We start from the raw sequence: 25,036 nt of genomic DNA on the forward strand, positions 1-25,036 counted from the left end.
GATTTTGGATATTACATGCTGTTATATATATGTAGCGTCAAAATCGTAATATAATTCTTGCATAATCCCCTAATCAACCCATATCTCCTCAGTTCACACATTTCAACCACAGTCGACATATTTAGTTGAAAGTGTGTGTGCGTGTGTGTGCGTGCGTGCGTGCGTGTGTGTGTGTGTGTGTGTGCTTGTGTGTGAACGCTGGAAGACAAAGTAGCCTATTTCTTCTCTAACTGCAGAACAAGGCCGTTTCATTTGAAAGCATTGCATTATTCAGTTGGGTGAAAAACTAAATAGGTATGAACATGTTTCCAAGGAGCTCGGGCAGTGATAAAGGCAACTTGCATGCTATTGTGGTTCAGTTGCCATATACTGTTTATATATATTCACAAATTACGCTTAATATATTGATTAAATGTATTTTCCAAATAACAACGGGAATTGGAAGTGGTTCAAATGACCCCTTTTATCGTTCAATGGCGACATAGCCTGCATCCCACACGATGGCGCTGTAACTTCACTCAGAGACACACAACCATGTAACTTTTTTTAATCACTCCCCAGAATGTAAACCAACTCCATAGTATTTGCACCTCGAGTCATGTTTTTCCTCTCATTTGATTGTCAATTCGGTAACCCACACGTCCCATATCATAACCTGTGTTACAGTTTATCACAAGCTGACGTTAACGTATGTAAAACATCATAATAACCATGTTGGAGCACCTGATGTCATTTATTGCTGTAATGAATTTCACATTTTAAATATTCAATATCCCTGTAGTTCCTTAGTTTCTTTAGATTATGTGCATTGGTATAAAACAATGTCAACAAAATGTGTATATATTTACAATTCTGATAGGCATTCATATATATTCATAAAGGCAGAGGAATTACATCGCTGTATTTTCTTTTGTTTTTGTCTGTTACTGTCGAGCAGTTACACTAAAGAACACTTTGGGACTCAAAAGTCCCAAAAACCCTTTGGGACTTCCACTCCTTATCACATCCGCAGATCTCTCTCTCTCTCTCTCTCTCTCTCTCTCTCTCTCTCTCTCCCCATCTTTCTCTCTCTCTATCTCCCTCTCTCTTTCTCCCTCTCTCTTCTCTCTATCTCCCTTTCTCTTCTCTCTCTCTCCATCTCCTTCTCCATCTCCAGCTCACTGCCCTCACTCCACACAGCCCACGCTGGACGCGTTGTCGGGACACTTGCAGGAGCGTCCATTCGGCGTGGCTAAACAGAGGTGAGAGCAACCTCCGTTGTTCGCAGCACAGTAGTTTTGTCCTGGGGGGGGGGGGTGTGGGGGGGGGGGGGGGGGGGGGGGGGGTAATGGGGTGTTGAGGAGAAACAAGAACAGAAAAGTTAGACATGTCCAACGATGACAGTCTGTTATGTTCAACACAGTCCACCCTGAGACCGTTTATGGGGGGGAGGAGAAAGGTTTGTTTTTCAAGCACCAGAACATTTGGGCTTAAGGCAACAGCCGCTTCTCAATTTGGTCAACAGATACACATAGTTGGGTGAGACGTAGCAGACTCCAGATGTCGGAGGGCCCCTTGGCTCTGCATTCTCTGGATTTATGCCCTCTTATCTAGCGGGTAGGTTTGGAGGAGTAAAGCCTCGTACTGCAATATGCACTAACTGTTCCTAATTCCTCCAGATACTTAAATGCTTGAGGAGTACATCCATACTCGCTTTTTTCCAAAAGTCCCGTATTGAACTCAAAGGGGTTCATGGGATGGCGACAGTGACCAGAAAGAGGCTGGAGGAAGCCACAATTTTACCAGAGTGACAGCATTTCTAAGAAATGCTCTTTAGACTATTTAGGTCTATGAATCACAGAATGCTGCCAAAGGTCACGGTGTAAACAGAATGTCGTTTTCGGTAAACATTTGGGGGTCAACGTAAAAAGAGGAGATTTAGGAAGTATGCTCAGATGTATTGAGTGTGTGTTGAGTGTGTGAGTTACCCTCTGGACACTGGGCGTAGGCGGTGGTGATGCCGTACAGCTTGGTGCGTTTCAGAGGCAGGAACTCGGACGTCTCCCGGCCACTGTTGGTGTCCACGGCAACCACAGCCTGCCTAACGTAAACATAATCAACAGAACAGTTCAGTCCTCCATGGGCAGAGACGGACGGGGCTCCTGGTGGAAGCAGTGGGAGTCAAGTTTAGTTTGGAGTTAATTTGGCTCCTTTTTGAAGCACTGCAAGCGTTTAGGCTCCCCCGTACGAAAGACAAACAAAAAGACTAACAGAGATACGCAGTGACGCACACACAAAGACACACACACACACACACAGACGCACAAAAACACACACACAGACGCACACACAATCCCAAACCCAAAAAACTGCTCCTCTCTGATCCACCGGGGTAAATCTCTGGGCAGATCAGAGGGAAGGGGGTCATGGACAGGTCATTCACAGACGCTGAAGAGACTGAAAAATGGCAGGCAGCTGTCACTTTTTAAAGCGGCCTGCTTGACCCTGCTCTCTATCGCCTGGCACCCTCTCTCCGTGGTCATGGTCCACAAACCGCCTGGCCCCACGGAGGGGAGAAAGCCCTCCAGTGTGCAGGGAAGAGGCGCCGAGTGTGGGGGAACATCAAGGCCTGAACCCTTCCTCTGGGAGCGGTGCTGGAAGGTTAACCTTTGGCCCTCTCTTCTTCATGGCCCGCTAATTGGCCACCAGGACAACGCTGGTCTCTTACATCACACGCCAAAGTGTACATAAAGGGTTCATTGTTTTTTTTGTAGCTTTTTGCAGCAACCCAGAATAACTTTTTAATTTTGGATGGGGATTTTTTGCAAGGAATGTTTTACAAATACAATTACAATTAGGGCATTTAGCAGACACTTTTATCCAAAGCGACTTTCATAGGTTAATACACACATTACCACTACGACGGTAGAGTCAACCATGTAAGGCGACAGCCAGCTCGTCAGGAGCAGTTAGGGTTAAGTGTCTTGCTCAGGGACACATCAACACTCAGCTAGGAGGAGCTGGGGAACGAACTACAAGGCGACTGCTCTACCTCCTGAGCAAAGCCGACCCTTTTACATTATGAGGATGCCTCCAGGATACGTTTCCACTCAGCTATGTCTCGAGTCTAACCCTTAAGTTGTTGAATATACCATAGCAAGTATTAATTTCAACATGGGACAAAATAAGTCATTTGTTGACCAACCCTTGGTGACGGAGCCTACCTATCCCAGTCGGTGTAATAAAGGTTTTTCCTATAAGAAGTCATCCCGAACGGGTACTGGATCCCCTCAGTCATCTTTCTGCGGTCTCCCCTTCCCGGGTTCATACACTCCAGGATCCTCGTGCCTACAAGCAGGAGAGAGTTCCCCGGTTATGGGACAATAAAATGCCTGTGTTACGACAGTTGAAGTCTACGTTGCCAAAGATGATATGAAGAAAAAAAGCTGCGCCTAGGGTGATGTCATGTGGCATGTTGGCAAGTTAGCAAAAACAACACAGCCTTGTTATTGAACGTTTACTAGAACATTACATTTAGATTGCCATTTAGGGCATTCGAGCCCTTGTTACAAACGCTAGGTTATTCTATCCAACAAAGCTAGCTAGGATAAGATACTACACAATGCTAAGTACTATTAAGTGCAACTACTAAGTGCAAAGACGTACAACATACAAAAGGTCTGTACATTAAGGGCAAAGACGTACAACATACAATAAGTGAGTAAGAAGGGTGTAGGGGTAGGGGAGGGGGAGGCTATGCAGACTCTAGGGGAAACCTACCGGCATCTGCCCAGCAGAGCAGAGAGCTCTGAGGCTCGTAGGTCAAGCCGTTGGGAAGGCTCAGGTTATCCTTCACCAACACCCGTCTGTTGGTCCCGTCCATATAAGCGGTCTCAATCTTGGGCGCTTCCCGGTCCCAGTCAGCCCAGTAGAGGTTTCTTTGTAAAGGAATGCAGGCGTTGTTAGATCAGATGCTGGACTTGGGAGAGATTCAAAGAAAACGTTTGTGTCCAAGCACGAGCAAAATGGGCAACACATGAGAAGGCCTAACCCATTAGGGGGGTCGGCGATGATAGCACGGGGGTTTACGAGGTCCGTGGCTACAATGACCCGCCGTTGAGACCCGTCCATGGAGGCTACTTCAATCTGGTCCGTGCTGGAATCCGTCCAGAATATATTCCGGCCCAGGTGGTCTACGGCGATCCCCTCCGGGCTGCTGACCCCTATTTGGAAAGGAGACGAGGACTCATCGATTGCTCTCACTTCAAAAGTAATCGCAAACGGAGAGTAACGTGTGTGATGCAAGAGGATAACAGACGTGGTTTTGAGGCTGAATTCACTGCGATCGTGGACCCCACCTGACTCAATGACCGGGATGATGTCTCCTCCTTCCAGGCTGGCCTTGTTGATGGAGGACGGGCTGATCTCCGTCCAGTAGACCATCTTCTCCACGCAGTCGTAGGCCACCCCGATGATGAGCTTGCCCTGCGGAGATAGAGAGGTCAACCACCCGTGTCTTTGAAGTGCGGTTTCTTTGAAAACCTGAACGGTGCGCCATAAAACGAGAACAAAAACAAGACAGATGGTTCTGCATATTTCCAGGCATTAACGTCTAGACACAGGCTAGAAAACAAACAAAAACTGGCCCATAAAAAAAGAACAGCCCCGGAATATGGATGCGCAACAGCTAGACACAAACCGGAGCCAGCTGGCCTGGGAATCTGCGCGACATTAAATGCAGTTTGTAGTTCTAGGATGTTGCGCTGATGTTAGCAATTAGCAACCATGTCACCATGTGTCTACAATAATGCACAAGCCTAGCCTTTTCCAGAGCATGAGGCAGAAGGGGGGAAATTGGGAGCTTCAACGCACAAGCTGGTTATTACAGGCAAGCAAACTTAGGTAAGCTGACAACATGTGCAGAAGACACTAATTTCAACACAGGTGGTTGTGGTGGCTTTCTCCAGAATGTTGACAGATACTTACAAGTAAGTGCTATTTTTTCTGCTCGAGTTAAGCCACATTTAACATCCTATTCTTATGCTTAAAGTAAGAAGCATTGGATATGGATCGTTTTCATTTTAAACTGCACAAACCCATTATCACACAGTGAGAATGTCAAATGGGATTCCTAAGGTCACGATGCGTTTTCACATTAGACCGCACAGACGCACAACCGCTCTTCTAACCAAACATTCAGAAATAAACAAGCCATGACTATTAGAGCACACTCAATCTCCAATACACGACAATTCACCCATTTGACAGAATAACAAACAGATTCGAACCACATGTCAAACATCTTTGAAAAACCCTTAGGAAAACCCAATCCAATAAAACATCCCATAGTAAACGCCGCCAGTCGACCGAGGAGGATTGATCTGAAACAACAACAAGTTGCGACACAACACAACAGACTCACAGGCAGATGGAGCACGGTCTTGGCCTGGTCGGGCTTCATGTCATAGCCCTCCAGGGGGATGTGCTCGATCCGGCCGTTCTGGGCGAACACCAGGTGGGTCCCCGAGGGGGGGGGCTGGACATTGGGTCGGGGGGTGGGTCTCACCGGGGGCTGGGAGTCGCCGTGGTCAATACCTAGTGGAGGTCCGGCGGGAAATGAGTGGTGGCCAACGGTGGAATTCATACTAATTCCGATTCTGAAAACTTTATTGTCAATCAACACTAAAAAATATTTTTGAAAGAACCCAGTGTGCAAAATAACGTTTCATATTTTGTACGTATTTTGTTTACTACAGCATATGTGATGTAGGTGTACTTTTTTATTCAGCTTTGGAGGTGCTATTGTTAATCGAGAGCCATGAAAAAACGAAATACAAAAACAAAAGGAAAAAGAATCCATTAACAGCAGGCCTAACAGAAGAGCAAAGTGCAACATTTTTTAAGTGCACAGAATAAAGTTTCATATTTTGTATGTATTTTGTAGACTACAGCATTGGTGATGTCAGAGTCATTTTGTAATCAGCCACGGAGCTGCTACTCACAAGATGGCCGCTGGCCCGGTCCGAAGCGCGTCCCGGGGATCTCCTGCCCGCGGTGGTCCACACACCAGCAGTGTCCGGTGCTGGCGTGACACTGGACCGGCGTGTAGTCGCCGCGGTCGCTGCACGTGGGGACATGGTGGCCGACTGGCCGGGGCCGGTACTCTGAGGCCACCAGGAGGCTGTCTCTGTGGGCTTCACACTGGGTCTTGGTCCTCTCTGGGGAGCGTATAAATCCAGTTCAGAATAAGACTGGAAAGTGCTAGAAACAACCATTCATTAGAACAATCTCCTCAAAGAAATAAAAGATGGAATTTAGTTAAGACTGAAAATCTCTTTGATCGTTCTCCTTCTCCCGACATTACTGATAGATGGCAGGAAAAAGGATCTAATGCACTTTTATAACAACCCCAGCCTCATTAATACCAGATAAAATCAAGTTAAAAATAAGAATGGAAACTACTTGAAATCTCCATTTATTAGAACAGTCTTCTTGAAAAAGCATTGCAAAATATGGAATTCAGTTACGACAGAAAATCTCTTTCATCGTTCTCCGTCCAGACATTACGGATAGATGGCAGAAAAACGATCTACAGCCCTTTTATAATAACCCCACTCATTAATACCAGATACAATTTTGTTAAAAATAGGACTGGAAACGACTTGAAATCCAGATTCAACCCAAGCCTCATTAACAGCAGATTAAACCCACTGTGTTCCAGAGAGAGCGTGGTGAATGTTATCAAGGCTCTCCGAGGCCGCAGGGGGGCTCGCATTCCGAGACTCTCACCTGGGGCGCACTGGAAGCCGTCTCCATAGTAACCTGGCCTGCACTGGCAGGTGAAGGATCCCTGGGTGTTGTAGCACACGGCGTCCTGGTGGCAGCTGCCAGGCCGGCATTCATCCGAGTCTTGGGGAATCAAGACACGAGGCGTTGATAAATGGTAAATGGACTGCATTTATTCAGCCCTTTTCTAACCAGTGGCCACTCAAAGCGCTTTACGATATCGGCTAACAATCAACCATTCATGCACACATTCACACACCGATGGCGGAGTCAACCATGCAAGGCAACAGCCAGCTCGTCGGGGGGCAGTTAGGGTGAGGTGTCTTGCTCAGGGACACCTCGACACTAGAAGGAGCCGGGGATCGAATAAGCAACCTTCTGGCTTCCAGCCAACCCGCTCTACCTCCTGAGCCGCGTGCCGACCACTTGAGAGCCTGAGGTTCAGTTTTAAAGATCTGGTGTGAACTTCGGCCTTGGCTGAGTTTGAGGTCAGAGGTCGACTGGGGGGTCTGACCGTGGCGTTGTATGTATGGATGATTTGAGCAGATACCGGTAGACTACAGAACAAGAGGACAGGAGAGGTATGGAGAAAAGAGAGAGAGAAGAGATGGAAAATATGAATGGGTGAATCCCTTGAGAGTGAGTGTGTGTATGGCGGGGGGGGGAGAGGGCCGGGATGTGGTGAATATACATACACCATCTGCTTTGTTTCATGTCCTGCTGTGTAGTTGTACCATATGTATAACCAATCTACGCTGCGCTCCCCCGGTTGGATGGTTTAACAATTATGTCCCGGCCATCGTCGTTGTGGAATGCGGAGGCTGAACTGGTTGTAATAACTAAAAGCAAAACACTTGAGTGAAGTAATCCTTATTGTAAACACGTATTCCGCTAGGCCATCGCTGCGTGGATAGTTTCAGTTCACTAGTGAGGTACTTTTTATTGCCATGCAAGAGAGCTGCAACTTGTAGAGTTATTGATGAACTGTGTGTGCTCTCGTTTCAGGGTGGGTCCGGACAGCTTTGACTTGTAGTGTTAATGATGAAGTGTGTGCTCTCATCGATCACCTTGACACACTCTGCCATCGCCTATGTATCCTGGCAGGCAGGAGCAGATGAAGGCGGAGCCTCCGGTGTAGCTGCACTGAGCGCGCTCAGGGACGTCACAGTCGTGGGTTCCTTCGTCACAGTGGTTGGTGGGTCGGCTGACTTCTGTTGGAGAGGAGAATGAGCGGTATGTCAAACCGGGTTTTACCGCCAATGTAAATATAAATGTTGAAATTAAAATAATGAAGTCCTGATAGGCAGGGCCGTTGCACCAAATCCTGGGCCCCTATGCAAGGGGTACTGATGGGCCCCCCTGCGCTGGAGGAGCTGGGTAAGGAGCAATTGGGTAAGGAGCAATTGTTGACCAGGGGGAGGGGGGGGGGGGGGGGGGGGGAGGGAGCAATTGTTGAGGGGGGGGGGGGGAAGACGTCGACGTGTGCGACTCCTAACACTATGGGCTGGTAGATATATATATATATATATATATATATATATATATATATATATATATATATATATATATATATATATATATATATTTTTTTTTTTTTTTTTGCCATGGGCCCCCCCTCTGCCTTGGGCCCCCCCACAACTGTCTCACTTTCCCCCGCAGTCCGTCGGCCCTGCTGATAGGTGTGTCATTAAAGGGATGGATAGCACGAGGCAGTGAAAATAAAGTTTTTAAGTCCATAGCAAGCATTAGGAAGGTTGATACAGAAAGTAAGAATCTCTGGGTAATAGGCTTGCGTGAACACACAGATACACACGCACACACACGCACACACGCGCACACACACACACGCACACACACACGCACGCACGTACACACGCACACACACACACACACACACCCACACACACACACACACACACACACACACACACACACACACACACACACACACACACACACACACACACACACACACACACACACACACACACACACACACACACTCACTCCTAGACCCTAATTATTCCAGTATTCCCCAGTATTAACTCAAGTCCGCCATGCTAATCATATGCCTCAATAACTCTCCATTCGTGATAAACAAAGGTATTATACCTTCTATTACCGTTTATGTTTTATAAGTTTGTTTATTGGAACATTTCCACCAACTATTACCAGAGACTTGCAATTGGACCTGGCGATGCACACATGCCACTTACCAAGACACGAGTGGCCATCAGTGGCAAACTGATAGCCTTCGTGACATTCACAGCGGAAGGTTCCCGGCTGGTTGTTGCAGATGGCATTCTGGTCACAGATATTAGGGATGGTTCTGCATTCGTCCACGTCTGGTGGGGCAAACATAGAGACAAAACCACAGTCACGATGGAATCATCAAAGAACTGCAGTTGATTACAGTCTCCTAGTGAACTCTGGGAACTCTGTACATTATCGTTTTCCTGATGCCGGATCAGCGGGGGCGTTTCCAGTCTTAATTACAACAATCTACAGAACCTATCTTTATGGTGACTGAAAAACATCCCTTTTCTCTCTCCTCCTTGTGCACTACAGAAGTTCTCTCTCTCCCTCTCCCTCTCTGATATGCTGAGAGGGGGCTGGGAACTGGATATGCTGTCCTTTGATTGAATGTTTGGTCTGGGACCATGTGGTGCAGTAATACGGTGGCTTTGTTTACGCTAACGTCTCGCTATGCTAATTGTCAAGGAGTGCCCAGCTTCCCAGGAAGGAAGGAATTACTAATTGAGTCTAATGGAAAATCAAACGATGGCTCCTTACAGATACATACCATTTCCCTGATGGAATCATTCATCATGTAAATGTAACTGTTACTAATCACATTTTGTAGGGGTTCACATGTAGGTGAAGCTATAATTCTATTTATATATAATATAGATATATACATAATTATATTTCTTTCCCCTTCAAATCCTCTTGTATTCATATACTTGTATTACACACAATGGGAGGTTTTGTATAAATTTTTCATCCGTACCGCGGCACGAGCGACCGTCTCCGTCGAATCCGACGGCACACTCGCAGTTGAAGTGAGTGCCCTGGCCCGGGCGGCAAACGGCGTTGGTGTCGCACCCGTGTCTCCCGGTGAAGCAAGGGTTCTCCTCGGGTTCTCCTCCTGAGGCCAGGACACACAGGAACGGGGCGGGTTTATATACAACGCTCAGATGGGTCTATAGCGGTCATCATGACAAGATAAGATCTCACTCAGTTTATATATATATATATATATATATATAGGTCGTCGTGAGAAGATAAGATCTGACGGCCTATATATATACATACAGGGGGGTCGCTGCTAGACTTCCCTCACCAATCACAGCAGCAATCACCAGACGATCGAGACAGAATAGTCCCGCATGCGCTATCTGGGGCCAGGATGTGGACCACGAGAACACCAGGAAGGAAGTGAAATAGGGCCAAAACAGGAAGTCTCAGGATGGGACGACAATAACCCGCGTGACCTCACCGTTGACGTCGGCGATCTTGTTGCTCATGGCGTAGCGCATGAGCATGTTGGTGGAGTCGTACATGACGAAGATCTGGTCCACGTTGAGCATCTGGGTGGGTTTCATGGATCTGAGGGACTCGTCGTGCTGGCAGCTCTGGAAGCTGATGGTCTGGCGCCACTGGTACGTCCGGGTCTCGGACGTGCCCTCGGGAAGGGTGACCACGTAGTCCCGCGTGGACGACGAGCTGATGACTGGGGAGTGGAGGCACAGATGGGGTGAAAACCAACAGACATGCATGGCTCCCTTTGCACCACTTGAAAGGTTGAACGATGATTCAGAAGCCTCTTGGGGATTGGACAGGGTCATGTCTAACAGCATTAGCAGATGCACGCAGAGAGAGGTAAAGACTAATGCACATGTGTATATAACATGATCGTTTGCAAGGCAAACTCGAGAATCAAGGAAAGTTTGCGATTTTCCAGCATGCGATCATGTTAAGGAATGGCTTTTACTTATTTGTCTCAACACAATCAAAATCTATAATATAGACAATATATACAATTTATAATGTATATTCAATATACTTGCCTGAACAGCAGCATTTTTTGCAACATAGAAGTTAGACATTTTCTACTGAATAACTTGTTGCCGTTGTTAATGTATCCACGACGTCATGCATGCGTGACATTGACGAGACTCTGAGTCTGGGTGCCTTACGGTTGTTGGCGTACTGGTAGATCTCAGAGTACTTGTCGAGTTGCACGGTGGCCCCCCGGGGCACCTCGGGGACGCGGCCCTCCAGGACGGTGCTCACTACCAGGTGGTCGTGCTCGTCGATGCCCTTGAACTCCTGCGTGATGCTCAGCTTCTCGTTGCCGGGCTGGAAGGTCACGTCCGCCTTCCTGGTGAACTCCCCTCCTGCAGGGGAGGGAAGAGGGGAAAACATCAAGAGGAGCGTCCCGCTGATGCTTCTCAAGATTTCTTCCTTGCTAATTAAGGAGTTTTTTCTTGCCCTCGGGAGGGCTAGGGTCAGGGGGGGTGTCATGAATATACAGCCTGTTTCAGCCCCTTTGAGACTAAACTGTGATTTAATTGAATTGAATTGCTCTGAATGAACTGTGATCATCCCACAACCTCCATCCCCTCTCTCCCTGCCTGTTCTGGGTCCGAGATGACGTAATGCAGGGAGGGTCCTTTCTTTGACGCTAGGTCAAGGGGAAGCCGTTCACGCTTTTCAGACCATGGTGCAGCATCAACGGTTGAATGCTTCTTGAGTTCAGTGAAAATATTGCTGAGCGACGCAAATAACAAAGACGTCACTTGAACCGGCAAAGCCAAGGCGAACCGAAAGCATTTTTAGTCTCGCTCGGTCCGTTGGTCTGGAATCTTTTCCCTCACCTACGATGCTGAAGCCGTTCTTGAAGCCGGGCTGCTCCAGGGCGAAGGCCCAGCCGATGACCCCGCCCACGGCGGACAGGGGCATCAGCGAGGGCCCAAGGCTGTCCGGGATGTCGCTGATGGCCACGTAGGAGCGCCCGTCGTTGACCACCACGTACGAGTGGAGGTCGTTGTTGCTGAACTCAACCGGCGAGGGGGAGTGGCCCACGTAAACCCTTCCTTGCACCTTCCCGTTAATCCTCTGGTGTTTTCCTGTGGGGGGGGCGAAAAGACTCAAACCTTCATCTCAGTGCCTCGCTGAACTACTGCTTCCTGGCGCTAGTGTTGGTGTTTTAACACGGCACGGGACCAGGTTCTCACCCTCCGCCACACACTGTTTTCCGTTGCCGTAGAAACCGGGCGTGCAGTGGCAGCAGTAGCCGCCCGTGTAGTCCCGGCATTCGGCGAAAGGACCGCAGTGGCTTCTGCCGGCGGCGCAGGTCTCGGAGTTGTACCGGAACACTGCGAGTGGAGCGGACAGACGGATCGTTGAGCATAAAAGATGGCGCTTGGAATGACAGCACTCAACACGTTAAGAACATAGTACAGCACTACCACAGTAACCAGCAGAATCGATGAATCGATGAAGAGTTTATCTTAGGAGGGAGAGCGCGTTGACATGTAACCGAAAGGTTGCTAGTTCAATCTCTGGCTCCTCCTAGGAGTGTCGAGTTGTTCCTGAGCAAGACATCTTACCCTAACTGCTCCCGACGATTGGATAAAAGTGTCTGCTAAATGCCCTAAATGTACATAGACCCACCGTCTACGTTGATGTCGGTGTTGTCCACCACCACCACCTCCGGTTGGTGCACCGGGTGGTAGTTGGGGTTGAACGGTAGAGAGAGGGCCTCCACTTGCTCTCCCGCGTCATAGCTGGCCTTTCTGGTCTGTGGGGTCGGCTCCTGTGGCCTCTCGGCCGGGAGGTCAAGGACCTCGCCGGGGGCCACGTTGGAGAACAGGGGCGAAGTTCCGACCTCGAACACGTAGACGCCGCGTACGCCCGCGTTGGTCTCCCTGAGAGGGATGGGAACAGACTCGAACCATGACTCCTGACACAATCCTCATGGATTCAGGAACCACGTTTTACATGAATGAACAACGTTCCTGAGAATCAGCAGGTGGGTGCTGAGCTACTTACTCCGCCAGCTCCCTGACGGTGGCCTCATCAGTGGCGATGGGGTAGTAGGGCCCTTGACTGGAGAAGAAGTAGCCCTTGACCAGACCCTTACTGATGCCGACCTGCATGGGCACGCTAGCGCCCCCGATGGGTGTGGAGTGGAACTGCACCCCACCCCTTTCGTACAGCAAAATGGCGTAGGAGGCCTTCTCGTGGGTTGCGATCACCAGCTGGAAGGTGTTCCTCTGTGGGACGAAAGATCCACGATATCAATCAGTGGGTTCAGTGCAGCGGCACCACCCCTCTCTCTCCACGGCGGCCCGTCCCAGCGGGTCTCACCTTCTTGCCCACGCCGTCCCCTCGGCTCGGGGGCTCGTGGGTGGCCACGTCCACCCAGGTGACCACCACCACGTGGGTGGGGCTCACCGCCGGGTCCTCTGGGAAGGCCCCGTTGATGAGGTCGCCCGCCTGCCGCAGAACAGCGGGGCTGTGGTCCTGGCGGAAGAAGACCTTCCCCACGCCGTCGCTGGTGTCCAGGTCGCCCTGCAGTGCGGCGAGCGAGCCGAAGTCGGCGGGCATTCTGCCCAGGTACTCTGCCTCGGCGGGCGGCTGGACAGTGGCCACGAAGCCGTTGGTGCTGACCTGAAGCGAGTGAAGACAACGGTGAGGATTAGCTCAGGAGCAGTGGCGGACTCGGAGTGTTTGAAGGGCAGGGGCGGAAAAATAAAAAGGGCACATTCTTGCTCTAGAGGGCACATCGTCATAATTTATTGTATGAAGGGGCACAAGAGGACACCCATTCATTTTTTTCACATGTAAAGGGCAGCCAATAAGGCACTTTCTCTCGTATTCACCACTCTAGAAGGCACTTTTTCAACCATGGAGGCACTGTAAGAGCATTAAGAGGGCACTCATTGAGGCACGTTATCGAATTTTCTTATCTAGAGGGCTCATCATCATAATTTATTGTATGAAGGGGCACCAGAGGGCACCCAATCATTTTTTCACATGTAAAGGGCAGCCAATAAGGCACTTTCTCTCGTATTCGCCACTCTTGAGGGCACTTTTTCAACCATGGAGGCACGAGGGTCCGCCACTGCTCAGGAGGTAGACCGGGGTGGACTGAGTTCGAACCCCGGCTTCTCCTAGTGGCGTGTCGAGGTGTCCTTGAGCAAGACACCTTACGAACTGCTCTTGCAAGCTGGCTGTCGCCTTGCATGGTTATTGCATTTTAATTTTATAGCCCTTAATCACAGGTACAATCTCAAAGAGCTTAACAGGCCATGCACGTATGACACCCCCCTGACCCTAGCACCCGATAGGGCAAGAGAAAACCCCCTTAATTAACAAGGAGGAAATCGTGAGAAGGAATACAGAGTGGGGGATCCCTCTTTCCAGGTATGATCAGGAGTGCAATGGGTGCCATAATTGACATAGACAAATACATACAGGCAAAAAATAAATGAATTGGCGACGGTTGACTCTTCGAATCGGAGCAGCAATGTCCGTATGAATGCTTGTAAGTCGCTTTGGATAGAAGCGTCTGCTATATGGAAATGAAAAAGGGGTTTCAGTTAGTAGCATGGGGGTGGGCCTGGGGGGAATGGGCTGCGATGACCTAATGGCTTTTACAGACATGTTCCAAAAGGGTTTGAATAACACACGCAGGCATGCTGCCGTGGCAGAGGTGAACCCAGTGTGTGTCCTTTGGGCCCACTTTGATCTCTATTCCCCGCTCATTAGACTAATGAATCGGGGCAGCTGCCCTGGCCAACTAAAGTCTCTAATGAACAAACACACAAGATGTGTTCTGTGGCCACGGTGTTTCCTCTCTCTACACACTCGTAAAGCTCTTAATGAACTCATGCAGAGTTGTTAAATCATTTCAATAAATAAATAGGGTCCTGTAAATATTTGGGGAACACAAACATTCACAAACACACCCACACTGTCACACACACACACACACACGTACACAGGCGCACACACACACACACACACACACAGAGACACACAGGCACACACGCACAAACACACACACACACACACACACACACACACACACACACACACACACACACACACACACACACACACACACACACACACACACACACACACACACACACAGACAAACACACACACACACACACACGCACACACACACATTGTTATTTATTGCACTTCCCGAGCCAGCGCCGGTACAAACTAGCGCACCGCTTGTGGCCAGAGCCATACCGTTTCCCGTCCTTACCCCAGACCCAGAGATCCTACAGATTGCACAATACCATCACCACAGCCACTTCCTGCCCAAAAGAGAGACAGCACTGGGAAAAGCAATCCCAACTGCTCACATCTGGCCCCTTCAAAAAAAATGTCTGCACTTCATTCTACAGATGTAACCCTACCTGATTCACAACAAGGAGACCACTATAAACTTGTAACAAGTGTAATTATTTACTTTTTTTTAAATATATAAACGTACATGATGTGTGTTAGTTTTCCCCCACGGGGCATAGCCATATTAGGACAACATTTATGTGGCCTGATCATTCAACAAGACACTCGACAGGCCATAATAATCACTGCAGCAGCACACATAACTCGCCTTTCACGCACAGCCACACTTGTTTAGGGACCGCACAATATACACCTAACCTACACACTTAGAGTAGTAAACCTTTCTCTGACGGTAACATTAATATGCTCATACCGTCACAACTATAAGTAAACATGTAATGTGCAATAGACTTAAAACCGTTCACTTGATAAGGTCATTGCTAAGCTCTTGGGTTCAAGGCCAGTTGTTTTGATATACTTTAAAGTCATTCTAAATTATGAAAATACAATGAAAACACAGATTCAGTACAGACATCTTTGGTCGGTGGTTACAGGCCCTGGGATACAGGGTTGAAACATGCTTCTATGTGGGCTTTGCTTTAGTCGACTGTCAATAGAACAGATTTTCAAAGATTTTCAAATCCTTTTTTTTTATCGATTCATGAACACACTATTATATACAGAATACTAGTCCTAGATATAATAGTATCTTTTTACAATATGCGAGATCATTCAGTCAAGTAAGCCCTCACATAACTTCTGCCAGAGGGTCTTTGCTTTGGGATGGATTGCAAAATGAGATGTGTGGAGATACTTTGGCCCCTGGTCAACAGTGAAACGATAATCCCACGCAAGGTAGCGTGACCACACCGCATTCCGCAGGGGAGTCCAGTCCAAACAACATGATGCACATCAATAAAAACTGCGTTTCTAAACACCGTCGATGGTCAGAAGAACGTCTGAAATGCCCCAGTTGTATTTTTAAGTTTCCAATAGACGATCTTGTGGATCAATAAGACATGCGCAACAGTGACGTCTACGAAATATGATAGTTACAATATCTGCACACAAATTAGTTTGTTTTGTTTTTAATAAACATGTATTGCTTTTGATAAGTGACAAATACAAATTATGGCGATACATGGTGATAGGCTTAGCAGATATAATATCACTTCAATCCACTTACATAGATGCTATTGAAGGCTGCATCATAGAAGAAGAATGGTTTATCCAGAGCGAGCTGCAGCGTCTGGTCGTTCCCTGGTTGCAGCGCCTGGTCCCGGGACGGTCCGAAGGGGAAGAGCTCTCCTCTGCTCACGCAGTGCACCCACGATACCAAAGAGACCACGAGGGTCGCCCACAGAAGACAACCCCGTTCCTGGAAACCCATTTTCGTGTTCAGTGCCACCGGGTCTGGTCTTTGGGGGCTTCTCGGAGGGTAGGTAGACCAGAGAGTGACGCCTGGGAGAGTGTGGTTTACTGGAGGTCTGGCAAGGGGTCGACCACGGGGCGGAGTTGTGAGGTTGTGAGGGGTGCGGGTTGTTCCTGCTGCTCGACTACAAACGGGGAAGAGATTATGAGTGGGAGAGACTGAGAGACTGGGTTGACTTTTTGGTGAACGTTAAGCAACGTTGGTTCACTCAAGTTCATTGATAGTAGAGCTGATTAATCTCTGTCAAACAGAGAGATTATGAGGTGAAGGATCTTAGATCCTCGGAAGCCACGTATTACAACTAATTCTCATGAAATCTCAGTCACCACAGGAGTAACGGGAGATAGCATTGTAGTGTTTCACTTTAAATTAAAGTCTATACGCGGATGGTCATGTATAGAAAACTACGTGACACGTGTTTTATAAAGTTATGAAGTTTTATAAAAAAAAGTGTATCAGCAGACTTGAACCCGTTTCAAGCAACGGACCCTTGAATGTCAGAAGACTGGGTTAATTGGCCGAGTTAATTGATCGTTACTTCAAGGACAGTGGAGCCTACTGTTCCATACACTAATTGGACTATTGCCACGTGACGAACGGCTCCGTTTGTTGGCCCTACCGCCTCGTGTTAATTTTTTTTAAATCAAATAAAATTCCACGTTTCTCAGTTCGGATTGTACGTTGGATATTTCATGGAATAATTTAAATGGTTTAGTGGTTTAGTTTTGGTCAAGAGAAGATAAATAAGGCGGCGTCCGCCGTCCTTTATGCTTATCTCAAAAATGGGATTCTACTGCCACCTGGTGGTTAAATTATGGATTAAAAATGAAGATCGTTCACTTTGCAAAACATTTTACTTTATAAGCTTTTTTACAGGATTAAAATAAATATAGCTGGCATTGTCTGCACTTCAAAAAAAAGTGATATAACACAGCAATATCGTGGAGTGCTACTTGTTTGGCAGCACCAATATAATAATAATAATAATACATTTAATTTAGAGGCGCCTTTCAAGACACCCAAGGTAACAGGATAAGCCTTCAGGATACAGGACTGTCTGGGAACAAGGTTCCTATTGATCAACCAATACACTCTATCCCTCTTATCCCAGACCTTGTACACTATTTTATCCCTTAAGAATGTGGACCTCTTACCTACACAACAAACCCACCCAGCTACCCTCCAGCGATCCATCAATAATGATTTTGCTGAGAAAGCAGCAACAATTTCTGTTTGACTTGGGTGGTGCAGAGTTGGACAAATGTTGTAGCAGGGTCAAAGGGGACTGGGAGAGGTCTTCTTCCTCATGGCTCCCCCTGTGTTCACATGACCCAGTGTCGGGGAAAAATGATAGGTTCACCAATTGAAAATACAGTGAATCCGGGCAAAATATTTCATATTTTATACAAGCCATGTGTCAAATAGAAGTATTAATGCATTAACAATGTCGCATCGTTGTATACATTCCATTTCAATTGACATTGTTTACTTTTGCAACAGTGCCCCAAGAGGTCAAAACAAGAGAGAAGGAGCGATGTCTTGGTGTGCTGGTCGTTTCTCATCACGACAGCCTCGTCTGTAGCGTCCGGAGTTTGACAAAGTGCAGCAGTGTCTCCCCCTCTCGCTTCCCCTCCCTCCCCCTCCCCATCCTCCTCTCTCTCTCTCCCTCTCTCCCTCTTTTCTCTCACTATCTCTCTTCCTCTAGATTTTGTTGTTGTTTAGTAGCAGTGTAAAAAGCAAGCTAATGTAGTGATTCAAACCCTGTCTTGATTCACTACTACTCTCTCCCTTCCTCTCCATGTCCCTGTCTTTCTATATCTCTCCCCGTCTCCCTGTCTGTCTCTCTCTCTGTCTCTCTCTCTCTCTCTCTCTCTCTCTCTCTCTCTCTCTCTCTCTCTCTCTCTCTCTCTCTCTCTCTCTCTCTCTCTCTCCCTCTCCCTCTCTCCCTCCCTCTCTCTCGCTCCCCCGGGCTGTGGGAACCTCCAGGATAGGGTTAAAAGGTACAGCGGAGTGCGTCAGCTGATGCGTACGGCCTTGCGTCAGGGATGGGGGGGGGGGGGTGGGGGGGGGGGGGTGGTGCCTGTGAGCTCTCTGCCTCTCTCTCTCTCCCTGGGCTACAGCAGCTACAGCACAATGCAGCTTCCTGCTCACGACTGCTGACCGGCTTTCTCTCTCTCTCTCTCTCTCTCTCTCTCTCTCTCTCTCTCTCCCTCTCTCTCTCTCTCTCTCTCTCTCTCTCTCTCTCTCTCTCTCTCTCTCTCTCCGGCGTCCGATCATGTGCCTCAGCTACCGGCTCCAGCAGTGCTTCTCCACCACCTCTCCTCTCCTGCTCTTCCGTTCTCCCTGCTCCTGACACACGCCCCCCCCCCCCCCCCCCCCTCTACTATCGCGGCGTTCATAACATCCTTTTCTTCCCTCCTTCCCGGCTCCCTTCTGGATTGTTTAAACCGTGCCTCAGGGAGCCGCTGCAGCGGGCAGACCGGCCGGTGGTAAGAGGAGCTGGTGGTGGTGGTGTTGGTGGTGGGGGGGGGGGTCCGGAGACAGCGGCGGCAGCTCAGAGACAGCAAGAGAAAGGGAGAGAGGCCCCCTTTTCTCCCCCTTTCCCCTCTCCATTCATTCCTTCTAGCGCTCCCCTCCTCCGGCCCTCGCTCCCTCGCTCGGGGAGGGGAAAAGCCGGCAGCCATGGAGCCCCCGGCCGGCGGCGTGGCCCTGGCCCCCTCCACGCTCAGCCCCGCCGTGCCCACCTACGTGACTCTGGGGCTGACGGTGGTCTACACGGCCCTGTACTCGCTCCTCTTCGTCGGCGTGTACTCCCAGCTCTGGCTGGTGCTGCGGTACGGACACAAGCGGCTGAGCTACCAGACGGTGTTCCTGTTCCTGTGCCTGCTGTGGGCCGCCCTGCGGACCGTGCTCTTCTCCTTCTACTTCCAGGACTGCGTGAGGGCCAACACGCTGGGACCCCTGCCCTTCTGGCTGCTGTACTGCTGCCCCGTCTGCCTGCAGTTCTTCACCCTCTGCCTCATGAACCTCTACTTTGCCCAGGTGAGCGGGGCTCCGGAGCGCTCACTGGGCTGTGTGTAGAATGTACGTTTTTTTGTTTGGTGTTGATGGTTGTGTGTCCTGCATTCAGGTTTAAGTTGAAATAGACGAGCAGCCATTCCTTAATGTACTTCAGATAGAGCATCGTGGTGGGAGGATGTCAGACAAAACCAGGCTCTGTTACATTCTTGTTGTCCTTTCGATATAGCACTCAAAAGTTGAATCCTCGTGAAGTTGGGCATGATTAAATACTCAGGGGACTATGGGTGCAAATGTGTTGAACAAGTTGCTATTTATCCATATGTTGTACCAGCAACATTGTTAAATGTTTACCCTGAAGGTGGGCATTATTTGAAACAACACACAAGTAAAGATGAATGAACCAATGATGTACACTATTCTTGCAGTAGCCTGCTCTACTGATTTGCCAGTCGTGACATGATTGACTCCCTCCGATATAAAGGGTGGAGGCGATATGGCAGGTTCCCACAGAGTTTCGCTTAAGTTCTATAGAATCTAGCAGCTGTGTGTGAAAACAACTATTTTTAATCTGGACTTGCAGTTTCACGAGAGGGCTTATGACTGCTTGAGTCCTCAGAAGAGAGAAGTGAAACAGGCCTTAAGTAACAGTATCACACCGTAGCCTGATGACTATCTAATTTAATTCCCTTTTTTGATTTTCTCCCAACAGGTTGTTTTCAAGGCAAAGTCAAAATATGACCCAGAGCTGTTGAGATACAGGTATGCCTGTCCACCAGTATACCGATCAAGTTTACTGTGTACATTTGTACATGTGCATAGACACACTGCTTTCCCGCATACTTGCATGTAACAATAACTGCTTCCAACAGGGTCATGAACCGCTTCACTAAACCAAACCATAACTACCGCTTGTGGTATTTTGTGTCTTCTGTCATCTGATGTCTTCTCAAACGCAAGATGCTATGGGATGTCCTTTTCTTCCTCAACATTGTCTTGCATTTGTTTGACACAGAGAAGCAAACACATGCCTTTCAAGATTTAGGGGTCTGCCTCATGCTCTCTTGCTTTTGCTCTCTCTCTCTCTCTCTCTCTCTCTCTCTCTCTCTCTCTCTCTCTCTCTCTCTCTCTCTCTCGGTTCAAAAGCAGTACTTCTTTTACCCAAGCAGTTGGGTAAAAGAAGTATCTTTTACCCAAATCAAGGACATTGATTGTAAACATCCGTCCGTCGGTACAGGGCGATCAGACTGCCAACGCGTATACAACCACACACCTCAGAAACACGGTTTATTTGCGCACCATTGCGACGCCTCCAGGATGACTGCACTTCGCCCCGTGACGTGTAGCAACGACGACAGAGGCATGGAGTGACTCGGGACCCGACCCCCTGACCCCGTGACCCCCTGACCCCCTGACCCCTCTCCTCCCTAGGCTGCCCCTCTACCTGCTCTTCCTCTCCATCAGCCTGCTCTTCCTCCTGGTCAACCTGGCCTGCGCTCTGCTGGTCAGGATGACGGCGGCCGACCCACGGGTCGTGGTGCTGGTGCGGGTCACCATCAACGACACGCTCTTCGTCCTGTGCGCCGTGTCCCTCGCCGCGTGCCTCTACAAGATCGCCAAGATGTCCCTGGCCAACGTCTACCTGGAGTCGAAGGTGAGGAGCTTAAGGGGGGTGAAACGCTGCGCAGGGCTGGATGTTGGCGGTGATTGAGGAACGAACGGTTCCTCGAGATTATACTTTTTCTTTGGTTCGAGAATAGATTCAGTTGTTGTTGTTGTTGTGGTTGTTGTTGTGTTGTAACATGGTGGTGCTCCTTAGAATGACACACGCAGTGTTTGCTTTGCACAATGGCTTTCCGTTGTCAACAGCAAACATGTGTAACTGTATCATTTGGCGTATTGACAGTATGGAGATGAAGAATTTAGTCATTCAAATTTGCCCCATGTATAACTATTTTATTACTATTTTTTACTAAAATGTAACTAACTAGTGTTATTTTAAAGTAGCTTGTGATGTTACGTAGAGAATATTGAAATCAAACTTTCGGGGAGTTTCATAAGAGTAAAGAGAAAAGCTACTATAGACAGACACCTTTTCAACCAATCAATGTGTGTTTGAAAACTGATCCATGTGTCTGCATGTGGGTGTGTCTGTTCAGGGGACCTCCGTGTGCCAGGGGACAGCGATAGGCGCTACGGTCATCCTGCTGTACGCCTCCAGGGCCTGCTACAACCTGGTGGTGCTGGCTCTGTCCAGCAACACCATCAACTCCTTCGACTACGACTGGTACAACGTCTCGGACCAGGTACGGCCTGCTTCCGAACACGATAAGCGAGTGCTTAAAGGTTGTATCAGCGATGTTGGGTGACGTCACCTCTGTTGGTGTTTGAAGCGAGATCCCAAACAAACGGGGCCAGCTCGCCCCTAACTTCCGTGTTTCGTTCATCCATTAAAAACTATCAAGAACGCAGCGTTATACCCCACAACACCCACCACTCCTCAGTGATTGGTTGGAATACTATTTATTTTGGTTTTGAGTGGTTGGTAGTACCATTTGTTTTTGTGTATGATCTTGGAGCAAAGGCTGCTTACAGAGATGTTTTTTTTGACGGCCTGCTTATGGGTCGGGCAGCTAGTATATCGTGAGGAAAGATCAGAGGAATGTGATCATTTATGTTTCGGCCTAGTGCAGGACAATGGTGGAATAAAAGAGAACTGAAATTGAAAACAACAAGAGGAAAAGGCCAGGCTGATTTCTGTTCCGGATGGATAAGGTCAACCACTGAGTCAGCACAAGAAGATGTGTACTTTTTTTAATATATATATGGACTGACTCCATTGGCCACTCCGAGCATTTTACAACATCGCACGCACACATTCATTCACCGACGGCGGTGTCGACCACGCAAGGCGACAGCACCCTTGTCGGGAGCAGTCAGAGTGAGGCGTCTTGCTCAGGTACACCCCGACACTCCACTAGGAGGAGCCGGGGATTCGAACTAGCAACCTTCCGGTTACCAGCCGCCAACCCGCTCTACCTCCTGAGCCACATGCCTGGGGGGAGTGGGGGTGGTGGGGACTGGAGGGTGTGGACGTCTGCTCGTATCATAACATCAAAGCCCATGTTTGATTAAAGGGGACATGTTATACCACCAGGTGTGAGTTTGATAAGCTCTTACAAACCGTCCTAGATGTATGAAGGATAGCTAAACAATGTTTGCTACAGTCCACGGGTAAGGCTGGTAGACTGATCTATCCAGCACACATCTAGGTGGACACGCCCACCTGTGATATCAGAAGCTGCGCATTTTCAAAAACGGCTTGTTTTGAAAATAAACCAATAGGTTTATGCCCAATCCAATTTCGACCCCTTACCCCTTCCCCTTACCCCTCCCCCTTGTTTTGAAGGGGTAAGGGGAAGGGGTAAGGCCCAATCCCATTTCTACCCCTTACCCCTTTCAAAACAAGGGGGAGGGGTAAGGGGAAGGGGTAAGGGTAGAAATGGGATTGGGCCTTAATATGTCCCCTTTAAAGAAGCATTGGTATATGAGTGTGTTTGCTTCATCGTCAGCCGGAGGTGGATTCATTGAGCCGTCCTCTGCTGGGTGTTTGTGTTCAGGCAGATCTGCGGCTCACCCTGGGCGATGCCGGCTACGTTGTGTTCGGCGTGGTCCTGTTTGTGTGGGAGCTGCTGCCCACCTCTCTGCTGGTCTACTTCTTCAGGGTGCGACGCCCCTCCCAGGACAGGGTAGGGATCCCCTCGTCTCTGTCCCACTGCTGAGCTTAATTGGTTCTAATACTAAAGATCCTCCATTTTCTGTGATCTTGAAAATTTAGCCATTGATAATGGCGGTCACTAGAATACCATAAGAATGTATCTTGCACTTAATGTATGCACTTATTGTCTGTTGTACGTCCTGGCACTTAGAAATAGTACTTAGCATCGTGTAGCGTCTTTTCCTAGCTGAATATCTTTACTGTACCGACAGCGATATATAGTTGTTTCTCTTTCTTCTGACAAATGTAGTTATTGTAGGTCGCTTTCATTAAAAAATCTGCTAAATGCACTAAGTGTAAATGTATTCGTATTGCAGTAATCTATTTACAATAAGAGCATCCTTAAAAACAACATTCATAATTATATAGACTAATTTAATTGAAAGGTCGTTAGGACGCTGATTGACCAATGAGAGTGTGGTGTAATTAACTCAATCGGCGGTCTGTGATTGGCTGCAGAGCGGCCCGGGTCTCTCTGGCCATGGGTTCTCATCAAGAGCGTACTTCTTCGATAACCCCCGGCGCTACGACAGCGATGACGACCTGGCCTGGAGCATCATCCCCCAGAACATCAGACCCAGGTAGCAAGACCACTGATAGTCAAAACTCCTCGACTACTGGACTAGCTTCTTAGCTCTTGTCATTTTTGTAAATATCATTTTTATTGTGGATTGCCAAACTTGAAAAAAATTATAAAAAATTATATGCATATATAATATATTTTTTGTCAACTATAAAGCGTAGGCTATAGCAAGTTGGATTGAATCTAGTAAGTAGTAGAAATCTGATTAAACTATATATCGGAGGAAGTCACATCATGTCACGACTGGCAGACAGACGTATTCCCTGAAGGATGACAATTAAAGTGTTTGTCTCGCTGTGCCGCAGTGTGACCGCTGATAGCTGCGACTGGGGCAGCCAGAGCAGCAGCATCACTGCCTACATCGGGGGGGAGGAGCCTCTGTTCCAGGCCCCGCCCCCAGAGGAGCTGAACCCGTACTGATGGACAGCTGACCTGACCTATCAGGCACCCACTGTTTTTGCACATGACTCAGAGACAAACAGAGGCACATATCAGGGACGTCACCCTGGACTTTATACATTTGGGATTCTTTTTTTTGATGGCCCTATTTTTTTGGGTCTGCAAACAAGAGTTAACAGAGTTTTTTATACAGATATATTCGAGTCCTTAATTGGGACATTAACTTGCACAATATGGTAAAAGAAGTATAGCTATTCTGACTCATTAGTTAGTACATAGTTGATGCCAAATATCTAATATATTTCTGTGTTTTGGTTAGTCCGATGTGTTCCATTATAAAATGTATTTACATTGATACATAGACTGTGATTAGTTTATATAATAGATTTGTTGAATTCATAATAAAGGGAGTTTTATTCTGTGTACATTTGTTAACGCTATAAAAGAATAAGGACAAATATTGGACTTCTTACAATTCATGGAATTTTCTTATTATAGTATTCACGGTGCCCACCATGAGTTGGAGTATATATCAGAAAGACAAGCTGTATGGTGTTTGATAGAAGATTACTTGTCATGCAGTTTATAAAGCATTGACAAGCATATTAATTTGTAACCAAGGCTTCACTGCCATGGAATTGGCTGCTAGGTTTAATTACGTTGAATCAAACCGTCCTTAAATAAC

General features: G+C 48.0%; 2 protein-coding genes across 2 annotated transcripts; one reads left to right on the forward strand and one right to left on the reverse strand.

Annotated features, from left to right (window-relative positions):
* Nucleotides 1-530: 530 nt before the first annotated feature.
* On the reverse strand, nt 531-16,693 carry nid1a (nidogen 1a). Its single transcript, XM_030378230.1, has 20 exons — nt 16,328-16,693; nt 13,141-13,443; nt 12,823-13,046; nt 12,445-12,698; nt 12,006-12,146; nt 11,646-11,897; nt 10,965-11,165; nt 10,265-10,498; nt 9,776-9,913; nt 8,982-9,110; nt 7,833-7,976; nt 6,769-6,888; nt 5,982-6,197; nt 5,402-5,574; nt 4,338-4,464; nt 4,031-4,202; nt 3,760-3,917; nt 3,204-3,327; nt 1,968-2,080; nt 531-1,282 (listed from the first exon to the last, which is right to left on the reverse strand). Exons 1-20 carry the CDS (start codon nt 16,529-16,531, stop codon nt 1,167-1,169), a joined length of 3,543 nt encoding a protein of 1,180 aa, XP_030234090.1. The 5' UTR covers nt 16,532-16,693; the 3' UTR covers nt 531-1,166.
* Nucleotides 16,694-18,672: 1,979 nt separating this feature from the next.
* Nucleotides 18,673-24,776, forward strand: gpr137ba (G protein-coupled receptor 137Ba). The gene is made up of 7 exons (XM_030378231.1): nt 18,673-19,615; nt 20,304-20,353; nt 21,023-21,245; nt 21,751-21,897; nt 23,212-23,340; nt 23,829-23,950; nt 24,258-24,776. Exons 1-7 carry the CDS (start codon nt 19,256-19,258, stop codon nt 24,370-24,372), a joined length of 1,146 nt encoding a protein of 381 aa, XP_030234091.1. The 5' UTR covers nt 18,673-19,255; the 3' UTR covers nt 24,373-24,776.
* The last annotated feature ends 260 nt before the right edge of the window (nt 24,777-25,036 follow it).

The sequence above is a fragment of the Gadus morhua genome, chromosome 15, assembly GCF_902167405.1.
Source record: "Gadus morhua chromosome 15, gadMor3.0, whole genome shotgun sequence".
Taxonomy (NCBI): Eukaryota; Metazoa; Chordata; class Actinopteri; order Gadiformes; family Gadidae; genus Gadus; species Gadus morhua.

Excerpts from the sequence above, each read along its gene's own strand:
- nid1a (XM_030378230.1), bottom strand. The coding sequence starts at position 16,531 with ATGGGTTTCCAGGAACGGGGTTGTCTTCTGTGGGCGACCCTCGTGGTC. Across the intron at positions 13,444-16,327 it reads CAGCCTTCAATAGCATCTAT|GTCAGCACCAACGGCTTCGT; the intron begins GTAAGTGGATTG and ends CACTCGCTTCAG. Across the intron at positions 4,203-4,337 it reads CATCCCGGTCATTGAGTCAG|GGGTCAGCAGCCCGGAGGGG; the intron begins GTGGGGTCCACG and ends CTTTCCAAATAG.
- gpr137ba (XM_030378231.1), top strand. The coding sequence starts at position 19,256 with ATGGAGCCCCCGGCCGGCGGCGTGGCCCTGGCCCCCTCCACGCTCAGC. Across the intron at positions 21,246-21,750 it reads ACGTCTACCTGGAGTCGAAG|GGGACCTCCGTGTGCCAGGG; the intron begins GTGAGGAGCTTA and ends GTGTCTGTTCAG. Across the intron at positions 23,341-23,828 it reads GACGCCCCTCCCAGGACAGG|AGCGGCCCGGGTCTCTCTGG; the intron begins GTAGGGATCCCC and ends GATTGGCTGCAG.